At 36.1% G+C, this 14,315-nt stretch overlaps 1 protein-coding gene and 1 long non-coding RNA gene across 2 annotated transcripts; one reads left to right on the top strand and one right to left on the bottom strand.

The window, feature by feature from the left end:
• Positions 1 to 1,825: 1,825 nt before the first annotated feature.
• Positions 1,826 to 5,108, top strand: LOC147550854 (putative protein phosphatase 2C 33). Its single transcript, XM_086667568.1, has 5 exons — positions 1,826 to 3,016; positions 3,373 to 3,756; positions 3,843 to 3,960; positions 4,079 to 4,302; positions 4,406 to 5,108. Exons 1-5 carry the CDS (start codon positions 2,786 to 2,788, stop codon positions 4,763 to 4,765), a joined length of 1,317 nt encoding a protein of 438 aa, XP_086523694.1. The 5' UTR covers positions 1,826 to 2,785; the 3' UTR covers positions 4,766 to 5,108.
• Positions 5,109 to 8,397: 3,289 nt separating this feature from the next.
• LOC147550853 (uncharacterized) lies at positions 8,398 to 10,634 on the bottom strand. Its single transcript, XR_015237240.1, has 2 exons — positions 10,496 to 10,634; positions 8,398 to 8,621 (listed from the first exon to the last, which is right to left on the bottom strand). It is a non-coding gene; the product is annotated as an uncharacterized LOC147550853 (long non-coding RNA).
• Positions 10,635 to 14,315: the final 3,681 nt, after the last annotated feature.

Raw genomic sequence — 14,315 nt, 5'->3', positions numbered from 1 at the left:
GAATGAAGTAGAAAACACCAAGATCTGATGTCCCTCGGCTCGAGTTGAAATAGTGGGTGACAGTTGAGACCGGAAAAAACCCCAACAACAAACAGGATCGAAGTCGATTTTGGTACCATGTGATGCTAGATTAACTTTCTCTCTCTAGAAGTTAGAGAGAGAAGCTCTGTGTTGTGGCGGTTGAAATCAAAATCAAATGTCTTCCTCGAACTCCAGATTTAAAGAGTAGAAATCAACTTCGAGTCAACATTTAGTTGCTTAAGTGATGAGCAGTATTGACATAATTCCAAACCTCTAAGGTTCGATTTTCAGAAGAGGTAGATTCCATGATTTATTGAACTTGAGTTATTAAAGGTATAAATAAAGTAGTTTAGTTGGACCTAAAACCCGTAATTCAGTTGGCTTTAGGTCGTTGTTTAGTTGGGACCTAAGGCCCATAGTTCAGTTGCCTTTAGGTCGTTGTTTTGTTAGGCTTTAGGCATATTTCTGTAAGAGTTTAAATGACCAGTTGTTTAGTTGGGTTCCCACTTCCCAGGAGTATTTTAATGGTGGGTTTGGATCAAGGTTCTTTTTCTCTAACTCCTCATCATAGATCGAGGTTCATTTGAAATCAAAGTTCTTTCCATAATAGTTTCTCTCATTCTCTATCTAAAACAAGGTTCTTTATCTCTCTAATTCCTCATTGTTGATTGATGATGATGGATTTAAAAACAAAGTCGTTTTCATGGTAATGTGGTGATGATTTGAAGAAGGAGAAGAGACGAAAAAAGAGAAGAAGAACAAGAAAAAAAACTGGACAGGTGCCTCCCTAATAGGCACCCCGTACGTATCGAGTCCTACAGAACTCGATGGCTAACATCAATTTTAGCGAGTGCTGTTAGACGCTCCTGGTTCCATACCGTAACAAAATGTATGATGGTAGTTAGTTGCATGGTGGCAGACGATTTTTGTTGTGATGACGTGGTAGTGCGAGGTGGCAGTAATGAGATAATGTAAATGATGACGTGGTAATGAGAAATTGGCGACGGTGAGATGGTGCTAACAATCAATCAGTACTGTTGATGTGGAGGCGGATGGGGTAGTGAAATGACAGTAGTAGTGACGTGACAAACTGAGATTTTGTACGTGGAGACTCTGAAAGGATCTGCCGGTTACGATTCGAACATATCTAATTCCAACAGATAAACACGTGGACAATTATTATCCTTAAGATATATTTCTGTTACTAGTGGTTAATTAGTACTAATTACTATGCAATTAAGGTAAGGATGTAAGCGTGTAAGGATAAGAAAGTTTAAAAAAGGGTTAATTTATTTTTGCCCCCTATAAATGACTAACTCATCAAAATGCCTGTGAAGATCACCAAATATGTAATGACCATCTTTTCTAGTTTTGTCATATTTCTCATCTTCCTCATCTTCTTCTGCCTTCCTCCAAAATTCCACGCGAAGGATTCAAACCCTCGTCTAGGTTATCGCAGACGAGGGAGTCACATGGAGATAAAAAGGTATAGAGACAAAAGAAGACAAGAGATGGTGGCGGTGGTCATCTTGTGATGCTGATGGACGGAGGAGGTACGAAAAAAAAGAAGAAATAAAAATAAAATATCAGATGAAAGGTTGTTAGCGCTGGTATTGCCCGCGACCCCTTGACGTGAGGGAACTTATCTGAAAAGAATAGTGGAAAGGGTAACAAGATGTCAACTATAACAGTTGAGTAACGAAAAGTTCAGAAAATGGGTCATTTAGGAAGTTCATCATCTTTGGAGGCAATTTTGTGAGTAATCATAATCATGTATAAGAGGGGCAAAGTTTAATCAAACAGAAAAGAAGTATCTTCTCAACAAAAATCAATTTCCCTTTCAACAAAAAAAAAAAGAACAAAAATCCATTTCCATTTGTGGTATTAAATACCAAGTCAAGTCAAATATGTTTAGTGAGAGAGTAAACAGAGAGCAGAGAGACTAGAGAGAGAAAGAGGAAGAGATTTGTTCTTCTTGAGACACTCTCTCCCTCTTTAAGTTTTTTCATACTCCCATCATTACATTCTTCTTATGCTTACAGATCTAAATTTATCTTTCCCATTTGTTTGCCTTCAATTCTAGTTAATTTTGGTAAATTTATCACTTCCTCATTAATTTTTAGAATCAAAATCAATCATAGAGTAACAAGGTTCTCTTTAAGTTTATTTACTTGCTTATTGATTTTATAAATTTTTTTGTTTATGTTTTCATGATTGATTAATCTAGCTAGATTGATAGATTCTTGAGCAAATTTGAGAATTGGGTTTATCAATTAGAGAATTAGAAGAACCCATATAGTAGTTAATCTAGATTGTTTTTAATGGATTACTTGAGTTTTAAGTTTTGAAATATTAAATTTATTAGTTGTTTTGTTTGCTTCATTGAGATTTACTGTGAAAGGCAAGGTATAAAATAGCATTGTTTCAAGTTTAAGTTCTTTCAAATTGTTGGCAAAGTAAAGCATTTTTCAATTTTCCCCCTTTCTTCATAGATTTCCTTTCAGCTTCTTAGGTTAAAAACCAATTAAAATTTCACCACATTAATCATTACCCAAGTTTCAATTTCATTGAAAAATGAAGTCTAAGAGTTCAAAGTTATCTCCTTTTGTTTCTCTTCTTCATTTGGTCTGGATGCCATTACTAGCTTCATTTTAGAGAGAGATAGAGCTTCATTTTAGGTAGAGAAAGATATATATAGAGAGAGAGAGGGTTTAATCATTTGGTTGTTCTGGAGTGTTTAATTAATATAATCAGGGCCCTGAAAATGGGTTCCTGTTTATCAACTGATTGGGGGAATTCAATCCCCAATTCTCCAACTTCTGCTTCATTAGATAACCAAAATCAAGGAAAGAACTTGAACAAGAATAATAAGAGGGAAGATCAATTACATAGAATTCCAGGAAGGGTGTGCTTGAATGGGTCTACTGACATTGCTTCTCTATTTACTCAACAAGGCAAGAAAGGAACAAATCAGGATGCCATGATTGTTTGGGAGGTTTGTTCTTCTTCCCCTTTCTAAACTTAATCTTGATTTGGTGTTGGCAATGGCTGGAGATGACCCTTTCCCACATGGGACTATTCTCATCCCCACAGGTTTTTAGGTCTTTGTCTCATGCCTTTTTGGCTGACATGGAGCACGTCACGCTTGAACTAACTCTTGATACCATGTTGTTTTGTGGTCATCCAATTCAAAACCAATTGGCCTCAAGTCTAGAGGACCTAGACAACATTATTGATTACTAGTGTATCGTTTTCTCATGTGGGACTATTCTTACCGTTACTACCATCCGCACATTAAGCTAGATTATGAGATTCTTTCATGAACTAAAAATTGGGTTTGATGAAATGCAGAATTTTGGTTCAAGAACAGATACAATATTTTGTGGGGTTTTCGACGGGCATGGTCCATTTGGTCATATAGTTGCTAAGAGAGTAAGAGACTCTCTTCCAGTAAGATTCAACACTCAACTGGAAGCAAGTATAAGTCGTAAAGATATGTTAAAAGATAGCGATAGTGCGAAAGAAAGCATGAATTCTGATGACACTTCTTCATTATGCACCGAGGAAGAACCCAGTGACTTCTTCAACATTGAAGACAAGGAAAAACTTCAACATATTTCGACTATAAAAGAGTCGTTTTTGAAGGCTTTCAAGGTCATGGATAAGGAATTGAGATTGCACCCAAGTGTAAATTGCATTTGTAGTGGAACAACAGCAGTCACATTGATCAAACAAGTAATAATAACATGATTCAGTAATAAGATTACGAGAACTTCATTCTTTTTCGTGTTTGATTTTAAACATGGGTAGTTTTTGTACAGGGTCAGGATATTGTCATTGGTAATATCGGTGATTCAAGAGCGATATTGGGGACAAGAGACAAAGATGGTTCTCTTATTGCAGTTCAGTTAACTATAGACCTGAAACCGGATCTCCCAAGTATGTATCCTTTTTAAAAAATGCATCTGATAACAAGTTTCATACATGGGAGTTATGGGATTAGGAATAAGAGAAGCAGAGTTTGTGCTAAGGTTTTTTTTCGGGTTCGTTGTTCTAGGGGAAGCAGAGAGAATCAGACGATGTAAAGGACGGGTTTTTTCTGTTCAAGGTGAACCAGATGTTGCACGAGTTTGGATGCCGACTATCAATGCCCCTGGCTTGGCAATGGCTCGTGCTTTTGGAGATTTTTGTCTCAAGAGATATGGTGTTATTTCAGTTCCTGATGTTTCTTATCGACATCTCACCGATAAGGATGAATTCATAGTCATGGCTACGGATGGGGTAAGAGAAAAATTCAGCAGTCTGAAACTTTTAATCTCATCGATTATGGTCGAACGGCATTTAGTCCCACATTCCTCCTTAATTGTTTTAGTTATTTCGACAGGTATGGGATGTACTCTCGAACAAAGAAGTGGTAGAAATAGTGAATTCAGCTCCTACACGATCTTCTGCAGCTCGAACATTGGTTGAGTCAGCTGTGAAATCATGGAAGACCAAGTTTCCAACCTCGAAGATAGACGACTGTGCTGTCGTTTGCCTCTATCTCAATCCCTTAACCTCCACCATTTCCTCCTTTTCCCTTTCAAAGTCCAAGATACAGCCAGAGCCATCGGAGCAAGTTGACAACGAAGAGGATTCATCAGCTGTCCTCTCAGGGTTAGACCGCTCGGGTACAATAGTAATAGCAACATGTCCTGATGATGGTCAACGCGAACTGGTCAGGCAAGAAGAGGAAAAGGAGTAATCCTTGAAGCACCAACCTAAGTGAAATTAGGAAGTAATGGGAGAGAAATGGTGAATCCATAAAGGTTGGATCTTGATAAAACAAGATGAGATGATATCTGCTGGAGAAAGGGCTCTAAGATAAAGGGACCAAGTCTCTGTTTTGGCCTGGGTTTGTTGTTGTTTTGTGATATTTTTATTAGTGTGATGAACTTTTTTCTTTCTCTGCTATATTGTATATTTATCAAGTCCCATCGATTGTTGTACTTACAATGTCACTTATAATTTGACTTAAAAGTTGATAAGACATCATCCACCATACATCTTAATCAACTTTTAATGAATTTCAAATTCTTTGGGGAAAACAATTTGTCATATCTATGGAGTCCAACTTCTAAGTGTTCCCAAGTGCTATGAAAACCCTTGTAAGGATAAAGTCACTTTTTTTTTGAGTTAATTCCTATATGGCCCCCTACTTTGTGACCAGCTTCCTTTATGTCCCCCTTTTTTTCGTAAATTCAAATATGGCCCCCTATTTTCATGGAAATGTCCTAACTACCCTTCCTTTAAATCTTTTTTCAAAATAAAATAAAAAAAACAAACATAATTCCACCTCACTTCCCTCTCCACCACTTATCTCTCTTTCCAAATCATCATTCTCTCTCTCCAACTCACCTTTTTCTCTCTCCACCTCACCTCTCTCTCTCTCTCCACCTCACACTATCTTCTCCGATGAAGGTCGCCGGCCGGAAAATTTTCCGGCCGGCGACCTTCAACCTAAAAAAAAAAAAAAAAATTTTTTTTTTTAACTCTCATCTCCCTATCTCTCTAAAAACTCCGGCGAAGGGGGGTTCCCTTCGCCGGAGTTCGGGTCTGTTGAAGAACAGACCCGATCCGGTCTGTTGAAGAACAGACCAGTTCCGGTCTGTTGAAGAACAGACCGATCTGGTCTGTTTTTCAACAGACCAGATCGGGTCTGTTCTTCAACAGACCCGTACTCCGGCGAAGGGAACCCCCCTTCGCCGGAGTTTTTAGAGAGAGAGGGAGATGAGAGTTAAAAAAAAAAAAAATTTTTTTTTTTTAGGTTGAAGGTCGCCGGCCGGAAAATTTTCCGGCCGGCGACCTTCATCGGAGAAGATAGTGTGAGGTGGAGAGAGAGAGAGGTGAGGTGGAGAGAGAAAAAGGTGAGTTGGAGAGAGAGAAAGATGATTTGGAAAGAGAGGTGAGGTGGAGAGAGATAAGTGGTGGAGAGGGAAGTGAGGTGGAATTATGTTTGTTCTTTTTATTTTATTTTGAAAAAAGATTTAAAGGAAGGGTAGTTAGGACATTTCCATGAAAATAGGGGGCCATATTTGAATTTACGAAAAAAAAGGGGGCCATAAAAGAAGCTGGTCACAAAGTAGGGGGCCGTATAGGAATTAACTCCTTTTTTTTTCTTACTTTAGTTTTGTTAAAACTTAAGGCGGGTTTACACAGTAATGCTGGAACAAGAAAAATTAGATATATTTTGAACATAATTCGAGATTTCCGTGATTCGATTTATTAGAGTTTCTGGAATGATTTTTGAATTCCTAGTATAAAAATCTACACCTAAACACACATTTAATCCACCCTAATATTAATATAGGATTTTAAGCCAAATAATAATTATAATGAATATTTAGTCCAAATTGACCTATCTCCATAGAAAAACAGATCTCTATCATTTTTATTTAATCATAATACCCATTATAATCTTTTATATAAGAAAAAACTAATTTTTGAAAATCAATCCCCAAAATTTTTTTTTTTCTCAAATTTTTTCGATTGATTTTAAACTTACTATCTGTTTCGCAATATACACGTTATTTAGTATTAATTACGTATATTTCTACAACAAAACACATTTAGTATAGTTAACGTATGTCTAGATGTCAAAGTTACAATGTTTTTCTGTTTATTGATTCTTATTTTGTTTTATAAATAACTACTTTATTTGATTTTTTTTGTATGTGTCATACATAACACATTATGTATCAACAATGTTTCTTCCACTTCATAAAAAAACAATGTTTATTCCAAGAGGGAAAATGACTAAAATCCTATTTTCTGGGAAGATTTGACCTTAATCCCTTGTTGAATTTTATTTTGGGCTTAAAACTCGTGGACCCTTTCTGGAAATACAGATCACGACAAACTATGAAAAATTTCAGACTCGACAACCTATCGTTTTTTATTCCTTAACATTTTTCCAGTTTAAATGCACTTTCGATTGTCATAAAAAGATGTGTATTTCGCATAGCAGATTGTACATCAAACCTACTCGTTGATTAAGATCCACCTAGATAAATGACTAGACGGAAAGTAATTATAAGCCAAAACCTTTTTTTTCTTACGTGTTTAGGATATGAAATTCTAGAAACATAATATTAAATTGAAGAAATATTAAAAAGGGTCTACGGGTTTTAGACCCAAAATAAAATTCAAAAAGGGATTAAGGTCCAAGCTTCCCAGTAAGTAGGATTTTAGTCTTTTTCTCTTTTGGAAGAAACATTGTTGATGCATAATGTCTTATGTATTCCAAATATAAAAAAATTAAAATAAAGTAAGAAACTTTAACAATAGATAACACGTTATTTATAAAACAAAACAAGAATCAATAAATAGAAAAACACTGTAACTTTGACATCTAGGCATACTTTAACTATACTAAATGTGTTTTTTTTTGTAGAAATATACGTAATTGATACTAAATAACATGTATATTGCAAAACAGATAGTAAGTTTCAAATCAATCGAAAAAATCTGAGAAAAAAAGAAAGAAAGAGAATTTTGGGGATTAGTTTTCAAAAGTAGGTTTTTTCTTATATAAAAAGTTATAATGGGTATTATGATTAAATAGAGATGGGTCAATTTGGACTAAATATCCATTATAATTATTATTTTGGCTTAAAATCAAATATTAATATTATGGTGGACTAAATGTGTGTTTAGGTGTAGTCTTTTAGACTAGGAACCCAAAAATTATATGAGATATGTTCTTTTTCTTTAGATAACAATTCGATATTCAATCTAGTGTTTTCGTTTGGGCTTGATTAGACTCTTACTTTTGCCTTCATTCGATTAAGCTAACACAAAATGAAGTAAAATTGTTAAAAAAAATGTTCAAAAGACAAAGAAGCAACAAAAGTATGAAGTCTTGTATATCCATACTAAATTTCTCTTGATGGATCGGATTTGCTATGACGAAAGAGAAACCAAGAAAAATGATATGAAACTAAACAATCACACAAACTACAAGAGATTTATGTGGTTCACTTGGTGATACATACTCTACATAGAACAACAACGCAATGATTTTCCCAATTATGAGAAGATCGAACAAAGAAATTTTTTTCTTTATTGCCACTTTTACTCAATTTTTTTTGCTACAAATGCATCGATCAACTAAATCTATAGATGTGACGCCCCGTATCCCAAAATAGACACGACCATCCCCCGACAATTCACAGACGAGACAGAAATCCGTCAGAGTCTCCTCTATAAATCGAATCGGTCGCACCTGCAAAACCTACCATGCAAACCATACATTCGCATAAACAAAAATTAACTATAGAGCGGAAGCTAAACAAACTCAACATAACTTCGGGTCGGAACCCGAATCACAAAAAGAACTACAAAAGCCTCTTACACATTGATACAACTTATAAGCAACTCTAAGTATTATATATATATACATATTCGAGTTCGGTGTTGCAATAGCTACATAACTTTAAAATAACGGAAAATAAATAAACGCCAACCAAGGAAAACTACGCAACGCCACTAGCCTCGTCAGACAACCGGCTGGAATACACACTCCGCTTCGAGGCTACGACGACGCACCTGCACACTAACAACTAGTAGGGGGTCAGAATACTCACCGACACGAGTTATTCAGGTAGAAGACCAATCCAAAACCCATCACGTTTTCAAAAGTTCATTTAATAAGTTGTAAACATCATGACAAAACGAGTTATCAAACCAGTTACCATATATACTATATACAAAACCATTTTCCTTAATCTAGCAAGCAAGAACAGTGATTAGCTGCCCACCCATGGTGCACTCCCAATTAAGAGGAGAGTTCCTCAGGAGAGCCTAGAGTGCGTTAGATAGTACCATCCTATTCAGGCACTAGTTAATGCACTAACGTCTCCTCGAGAAAGAGACTTACCCCTAGCCGGTAAGCCCCTCTCCCACTAAGGGACTCTGGAATTATTGAAGAGTTTACCTCATGATACATATATACCTTAAGTATCTAAATATGTTTTAGATCACCGAGTTCGAATAAGAGAGCCATCCCCCAATTACCATGGAAGGACCTGAACCTCATTCTCTTCCGTACCCTGTCATACATCTAATGCGATCTTTCAAAATCAGTTTTATTCATTTATCAAAATCCATATTCTCATTCATATCATTATCTTATCGAACACGGAAATGGAACAACCAATAGTCATATCACACACAAAGCAGTGGGATTCCCAATCAATGTCACCTCCAAGGCGAATGGTCAGGTGTACGTTCCTGAGCCTCGAGCTGGAGGCACGAGCACCAATGACGAGCAAGTGAAACACTTTACTCCCACGGGTCTTATGACTAGTGTCGCCCACCTCACCGGTCTCACACGGGTCACAACCGTGTCTACATGTCATCCTACCCTCAATGGCTACGTGCCCGTAGGTTGACATAATCCGCAGTCGGGTACATACAAGAAAATCCCAAGTAGTTCGCAATCACAGTAAAAACAGTTCGAAAGTATTTTTCATATCGCAGTAAAACCATTTAACCATATTTCAGTTCATCACATAAATCGAGTTTCATGCTACCTAAACTCTAGTTATAATGACGCATATATAACTATAGAATCTAGCATATTCATTATCAATAAAACCATGCTGGATAAAAGATTTAGAACCCCTACCTAGCGGTACAAGAACTAGTCTTTAAAAAAATAAAACAATAAAACTTAACAAAAACACAAAAAAAACCCGTAATTTGGAAGACTTCGGCTTAATCGAATTTCGATCGATCTTCTATCTTTCATACCATGTCCACTTAGGGTCAACCAATCAGTGTTTCAACTTACTTATGTCCTTAACCTTTAGTTATTTAATGTATTCCCCAAAGTCCAAGTGAACCGCCTTTGAAATTTGTAAAATACGAACAACAACAAAACAGAATTTTCCTAACTGCGCATTGTTCGTTAAAACAACCATAACTCTCTCGCCTGAGATCGAAACGACTTGTACGATACCTTTATGGAATCGTCACAAGACGAGCTAAAATATTCAAGAATACTCAAACAACATTCGATATCTCGATGACCAGCTAAAACAGTAAGAATATTTCATGTTTGCTGAATAGCGCGCTGTTTGGTAAAACAGTCGTAACTCTCTCTTCCGATTTCGAAACGACTTGTACCATACCATTCTGGAAAGCTAACATCCTAAGCCACGACTCTCGTGTTTCGAGAAAACACATCCGAGTACTTTACAAGACCCAGATTATCTGACAACAATAGACTGAATTTCAGTCCTCCGAATCGTTGTTCGATCGATAAATTATATCAAATAATCTCTCTAAAGTTGCTTATATACCAAAATTACTTAATTCCCATCAACATAAACCCTAGGATTTCATGAAGTACGAAAATCCCCAAATTTCACAATCATAAACCCTAGAATTTAGAACAAGTTAATTAAATCATCAAAATCGTTGAATTTCTTACCTTGATTTAGATGTTTGGCTTCTCCAATGATGAAACCCATTCCAATTTCTCTAAATTCGAAAGAAAAGACTCTATTAAAACCAATTACATATGAAATTCGTTCTAGAGAAAGAAACCAAAATTTCTTACAAAATAAATACCAAAAGAAAGATAAAAACTTTCAATGACACTTAATAAAGAAACCGAATTCCCCTTTGAAATCAACTTAAAATTGTCCATTTGGTCGAATTTGGTTCTCTCAAAAAACCCTAACCCCAATTTCTGTCGAGCAAAAGAGAGAAAGAAACTCTGATTTTCTTTCTTATCCTAAATCACCCAAAATTACACTTTGGCCCCTGAATTTGGCCTGGTTACAAAATACCCCCTAAATTGTCCTCTTTGCTGATTTGGCCCCTCTTTGGACTTGACCCAATTGTCAAATAGTTCCTCAACTAACCTTAAAAACATGGGATGTTACAATAAATACCCAAAAAGAATTTAGTCAATAACCATCGAAAACATTTATAGAATTAGCTTAATAATTTATGAAAAGCTTAATTTATATATTATTGATTTTGAAAACAATTTTCTTAATAATTAAGTTTAATCTTTAATATATAAAGATTATTAAGTTTTTTAAATATATATTAAGAAAGTTATTTAAAAAAAACTTAATAATCTTTACATATTAAACATTAAACTTAACTATTATGAAAATTGTTTTTAAAATCAACAATATATAAATTAAGTTTTTTATAAAAAAGTTATTTGAAAGTTCTTTAATGTATATAAAACAATTAATGTTTTTTTAAATGGTTAATAAAATAAGTAATTAACTAACTAGAAGAGTTAATGAGCTAATTATATTAATTATAAATTATTAAGAAAATTAGATGTCCAAACGGCTTATGCACGACCAGTCTTCTATTAGATATGGTCTGATTATGAAAATGAGATGTTGGCATAGAGGACCACCCGAGGTTCGTAAATCTCGATGTGTAAACGGATTCAACAGGAAAAGGACATCCGAAACTCGAGGTTACTTGATCTAGGTGAAATTTCTGCGATGAAAGAGTGGATGATAGAAATAATATTCATCTCTGGCTCTACGTAATCAATCTTCCCGACGAGTATTTTTTGTGCATGTGGTGCGATTACATCCAGATCGAAGAAAATACGGTAAGAAAAGATAGCTTTAGGTTTACTTGGGATGAGATTGATATGTTGATTTTAAAAAACATTTATATAATTATGTTTAATTTTTAATATATAAGATTATTAAGTTTTGTAAATATCTATTAAGAAAACTTATTAAAAAAAACTTAATAATCTTTATATATTAAACATTAAAATTAACTATTAAGAAAATTGTTTTGAATATGAACCATATAAAAATTAAGTTTTATATAGAAAAGTTCTTTAATATATATAAAAAAAATTAATATTTTTTAAATGGTTAACAAAATAAATAATTAACTAATTAGAAGAGTTATTGAGCTAATTATATTAATTGTAAATTATTAAGAAAATTGGACGCCCAAACGGCTTATACACGACCAACCCGACTCTTCTACTTGATATGGTCTGGTTTTGAACATTAGAGGTTCGTATAAAGGACCGCCCTAGTCTCATACCTTAATAGCGGGGAGAAAATGACCCAGCTGAAGTGATTCGGTATTATTATGGGCAGTTGTACCAACCCGACTCCCACCCCTAAATTTGTAACATAATTTGTGATTGCTTTGTTTCTAGTGGAGATCAATTTCTTTGTCCCGGTGCTTTCTTGGTTCTTAGTTTACTTGATGTTCTAAGTATCCTGGTTCTTAATCTATTTCTTTGACCTCCCTGGCCATGGATAGTTTGTATACTACTTCCCTCTTCCTCATCTTTAGCCATGAGGTAAAATCTCAGCTAACTTGGCTAAGGTGTTTCTATATTAGTGTGTTGCCTTTTGATCCGGGTGAGTGTTATAGATCTAACATGTTTCACACTAATCTCCTCTGGCACCATATCTCTGTGCAAGAATTTGTCGCTGGAAAACCGCCATATCCAGCCGACAATCCTTTTCTGGAATGGTGCTTGGTCCAGCCTATTCACAATAGAGAGACACTTGGACTCTCTCTTTTTACATGTGGTGAATCTAGACTCATTCTCTCCCTTGAGTTGGCAACCTTTATGGGCCTGTCATTTAATTGGTCCATTCTTCATTGAGCACAGTTTCTTAGTGGTTTGATTCTTTACATCTTATCTGGTTGGGCAGGGGCGGACACACGTAGGGCCCCATGGGGGCACGTGCCCCCACGAGTCCCAAAAGTATTAAGGATGCATGAGTTAGTGTAGTAGTGTTAGGAAGAAATATGCGCACATCAGCTCTCGTGTTCGACTCCTGTCACTTACCTTCTCTTTTTAGTTTTTTCAATTGGGTAAATTCATATATGCCCTCGAGTTTTTAGTTACCTATCAGTTTAGTCCTATATTTCTACATTTTGACCCCTTATTTACAGATTAGTTCTGTTAGTCTTTTTTCTTTGTAACTTCAATATTGACTCCCGTTAATGTACTTAGAGATTTTTTCCATGTCATTCTAATGCCTTATTTTTATTTGGGTTATTTCCCTAATGGCCCCCTACTTTGTGACCAGCTTCCTGCCTGGCCCCCTACTTTACAAGAAATACCCATATGGCCCCCTTCCGTTATAACACCGTTACTCTCTCTCTTCCATTTCTTTTCTCTCTCCTCCAGCATGTTTTCTCTCTCTGCCACCTCGTTAAACCAGCCACATCATCGTCTTCACCGGCAGGGTCGCCGGCCGGCCAAATTTCCGGCCGGCGACCTTCAAACTTTTTTTTTCTCTCTCTTCTCTCTCTCTCTCTAAAAAAAAAAAAAATTTTATTAAAAAATTCTCTCACCTCTCTCTCTCTCTAAACTCCGGCGAAGGGAAACCTTCGCCGGAGCTAGGTCTGTTCATCACGAACAGACCAGATCAGGGTCTGTTCGTGATGAACAGACCCAGATCTGGGTCTGTCCGTGATGAACAGACCAGATCTGGTCTGTTCGTGATGAACAGACATCTGTTCATCACGAACAGACCAGATCGTGGTCTGTTCGTGATGAGCAGACCTCTGTTCATCACGAACAGACCACGATCTGGTCTGTTCGTGATGAACAGACCTAACTCCGGCGAAGGTTTCCCTTCGCCGGAGTTTAGAGAGAGAGAGGTGAGAGAATTTAAAAAAAAAAAAGTTTTTTTTTAGAGAGAGAGAGAGAAGAGAGAGAAAAAAAAAGGTTTGAAGGTCGCCGGCGGGAAATTTGACCGGCCGGCGACCCTGCCGGTGAAGACGATGATGTGGCTGGTTTAACGAGGTGGCAGAGAGAGAAAACATGCTGGAGGAGAGAGAAAAGAAATGGAAGAGAGAGAGAGAGAGAGAGTAACGGTGTTATAACGGAAGGGGGCCATATGGGTATTTCTTGTAAAGTAGGGGGTCAGGCAGGAAGCTGGTCACAAAGTAGGGGGCCATTAGGGAAATAACCCTTTTTATTTCATTTTGATATATATAATTTATAAATACATATATGCGTGGTTGCATGTAGGGGTGTACTCGAGTCGAGCCGAGTAGTAAGATGTTCAAGCTCGGTTCGTGTATTTGACTGTCGAGCTCGAGCTCGTTCGAGTAATTGTCCACTTGTTCAAGCTCGGTTCGTATAAGTTTGAAAGAAAATTATCAAAATACTTCAATGATCATTTGTCACATATAATAATAATGATTAATTATTCATATTCCGATAATTTTTTAATGGTTGATATTTCATGTACAAGATTCAATACTAACACGTAATTATG

Source organism: Eschscholzia californica, unplaced genomic scaffold (genome assembly GCF_041429995.1).
Source record: "Eschscholzia californica isolate CP2 unplaced genomic scaffold, dmEscCali1.0.p SCAF_3, whole genome shotgun sequence".
Lineage (NCBI taxonomy): Eukaryota > Viridiplantae > Streptophyta > Magnoliopsida > Ranunculales > Papaveraceae > Eschscholzia > Eschscholzia californica.
This window is presented reverse-complemented; position numbering and strand designations above follow the sequence as displayed.

Excerpts from the sequence above, each read along its gene's own strand:
- LOC147550854 (XM_086667568.1), top strand. The coding sequence starts at position 2,786 with ATGGGTTCCTGTTTATCAACTGATTGGGGGAATTCAATCCCCAATTCT. Across the intron at positions 3,757-3,842 it reads CAGTCACATTGATCAAACAA|GGTCAGGATATTGTCATTGG; the intron begins GTAATAATAACA and ends GTTTTTGTACAG. Across the intron at positions 3,961-4,078 it reads CCTGAAACCGGATCTCCCAA|GGGAAGCAGAGAGAATCAGA; the intron begins GTATGTATCCTT and ends TCGTTGTTCTAG.